This window comes from Galeopterus variegatus, unplaced genomic scaffold, assembly GCF_000696425.1.
Source record: "Galeopterus variegatus unplaced genomic scaffold, G_variegatus-3.0.2 Scaffold4530, whole genome shotgun sequence".
Taxonomy (NCBI): Eukaryota; Metazoa; Chordata; class Mammalia; order Dermoptera; family Cynocephalidae; genus Galeopterus; species Galeopterus variegatus.
In genome coordinates, this window is record NW_007730641.1 from 164,528 (window position 1) to 167,418 (window position 2,891).

General features: G+C 36.0%; 1 protein-coding gene across 1 annotated transcript in view; it reads left to right on the forward strand.

Annotated features, from left to right (window-relative positions):
- The window catches only part of LOC103603277 (lisH domain-containing protein ARMC9-like), a gene marked incomplete at its 3' end in the record, with an annotated part of 44,471 nt that overhangs the window by 27,394 nt on the left and 14,186 nt on the right, over nt 1-2,891 (forward strand). Inside the window, exon 7 of the mRNA XM_008587766.1 lies at nt 2,122-2,146. Coding sequence (XP_008585988.1) covers nt 2,122-2,146 — 25 coding nt within the window. The remainder of the gene's footprint in view (nt 1-2,121; nt 2,147-2,891) is intronic.

The window sequence follows — 2,891 nt, forward strand, 5'->3', positions numbered from 1 at the left end:
TAGACTAAACTAAAGCTCTACTCTCTGCTTTTATATCCTTTAGGCTTTTGTTTAAATGCTTCCCATAACCTACATACCACAAAGTTTGCATATACAATTCTTTTTCCTTCATAGAATTCAATATACAAATGATGGTTTTCAGTGAAATTCGGACTTTTCCACCTTGGCTTATAATTATTTTAATATTCCTTTAAAAAGTATTTCCCAGCTTAAAACTTATGAGTGCCGATATGTTCAGAATCTAAATGAAATGATTTGTGTAGTAAATTATATAAGTTATATTAACAATATATTAGTATGTTAACAACAATACTCACTTCATAGGAAGAGTGTGAGGATTGACTTAATACATGTAAGTTGCTTAAAATAGTCTGACACGTAGTGAGTGCTTGATGACTGTTAGTATTATAGTTGCAAGTACTTGTCAGCTTTTATCCTATTCCACATGCTTTGAAGCATATACTGAAATATAACAGGTAACTATAAACAATATCCCTTTATTTACCTTGTTAGGTGGAAATATTTGAAATTCAGTTCAACACATTAATCTTCTACTATGAGTTAAATATTGTGGTAGGAATTAGGGATACCAAGAAAAGGCCAAGATGTAATTCCCTTAGGTTGGAGTTTTGAACAATAAAATGGGAGTCTGTAGGGCAGACAGAGTGAGGGGTAAGGGTGCCAGTTAGAGGGAACAGCCTATGCAAAGGCACTTAGTGTTTGGGAGACTACAGAGAATTCAACATTGTTGGAGCAGAAGGCTCAATATAGAGAAATTCAGAGTCTAGGCAGGGCCAGGTAATGAAAAGTTCGAGTGAAGTCCTGTAAGGAGCCCTTATAGCATTTTAAGGAGCAGAATAGCATGGTTGTATTTACAAAAAAATCGGGTTTTTTCCTGATTATAAAATCGATTATATTCCTTATAAAAAATTTGGAAAGCACAGAAATGTATTCGTATACATACATACACCCGAAAGTATATAATGTTTATAATAAACATAGATATATATATGTTTGTGTATATTTTTATCAAGTGAAGGAAACATTTCCCCATATCTTTAAATAGACTTCAAAAACAGGTTAAGTTACTCAGCAGTTTAAACATGATCCAGCAATTCCACTCCTAACTACATACACAAGAGAAATGAAAACATATGTCCACACAACAACTTGTACATGGGTGTTCGCAGCAGCATTATTTATCAGAGCCAAAAATGTGCAAACAACCCAAATGCCTGTCAGCTTGTGAATGGATAAACAAAATGTGGTATATCCATACCATGAAATATATATTCAGCCATAAAAAGAAATATGAAGTATTGATTCGTGCTACAACATGGATGAACTTTGTCCGGAAGAGGTGAATCTATAGAGAAAGAAAGTAGATTAGTGGTTGCCAGGGGCCAGGGAGGATGGGGGACATGGGAGTGACTTCCTCTAATGGGTATAGGGTTTCTTTTTAGGGATGATGAAAATGTTCTAAAATTGATCATAGTTATCGGTGCACAACTCTCTGAATATACTGAAAACCACTGAAATGGATGAATTATATAGTATGTAAATAAAGCTTTACCAACAAAATTAAGAAAATATTACTTAAGATAATCCGATAAATTAAGGAAGGAAAAAACAGGTTAAGTAACTAGACTTTGGTCTTATAGCCAGACCTGAGTTGAGATTTGAACCCAGGCAGTCTGGCTCCAGAGTCCGTGGTTTTAGCCACTAAGCTTTGCCGCTTTCATCTCAATCTTAATTTCCTTGAGATAAAGTTTTAGAATTAAAGTTACAGACTTAAGAGGTATTAATTCAGATTTACATTGTTAGGCCATTTTGGTAGCAGTAAGGAAGGCCTTTTGAAGGGGGTGAGAAGGCCAGTTAGGCAACTGCTGAAATAGCACGAGACTTGGACTTACGGTGATAATTGAGACAGAGAGAAGAGGATTTATTTGGGAGTGACAAGCCAAGTATTGAGAAGTCACTAACTATCTTAGCTCTTTATAGCAGCATTTGGAACTGGCCTCCACTGTCCTGAGAATTCTCTTTTTTATGATGCTGAGGCCACACAGTGTCACATCCTATATCCTTAATGCCTGTTTTTCCTGAACTTCTTTCTCATTCCAGAAGGAGAATGGACAAAGTAACAAAGGTAAATCATCTAGATTAGAATTTTGATAAGAACAGCTCTGCCAACTGAAGTTGGTGAGATAGGGACAGATACAGAGAGAATTTGTGAACTTGTCGAATGAGGGCTTTAAAAGCCTAAATATTGATGAAGTGCTTTGCAATCATATTTACCTACAGTTCCTTGAGGCCCACTTTTCAGGATGGCTAGTATTGTTAGCTTTGTCTTACACATAAGATAACTAGGACAGTGAGAAATGAAGAGAAGCCAAGTAATATCCCAAAGGGAAGAAACTGCACCAGCGCAGAAGACACGATATAGCAGGGTGAGGAAAGAATTATTTTAATATCTTTAACATTTCCTTGGAACTAGTCAAATGGGGTCCTGTCTCAGTAGCAGTATGGAGTGCCTGTTCTTGTAAAGCATTTCCATTTTTTACATTCAAAGTAGGAATTCCAGTCTTAAGTTTTTGCATAAAATGTTTTTCCATGGTCCACAATTTTTAATAGACCATTTTTCGCAAAGGTGAGACAAACTTGAGTTAATACGAAGTCAGTGGGCACAGTTAGAGCACTTTGCCTGAGTTTTGTCTTTGATACTACAGTTTGAAATCTGCTCATTATTATTTCGGGAAGGGTGTATGATGTGCTTCGTGCCTTTACTAAGTATTGATGGCATAACCCTCAATTCCCAGCAGGTGGGGTTTTACTACATGAAATTTTTGTTCCATGGAATATCATATGTCCCTTTATAAAGGAGAGTAATGTCA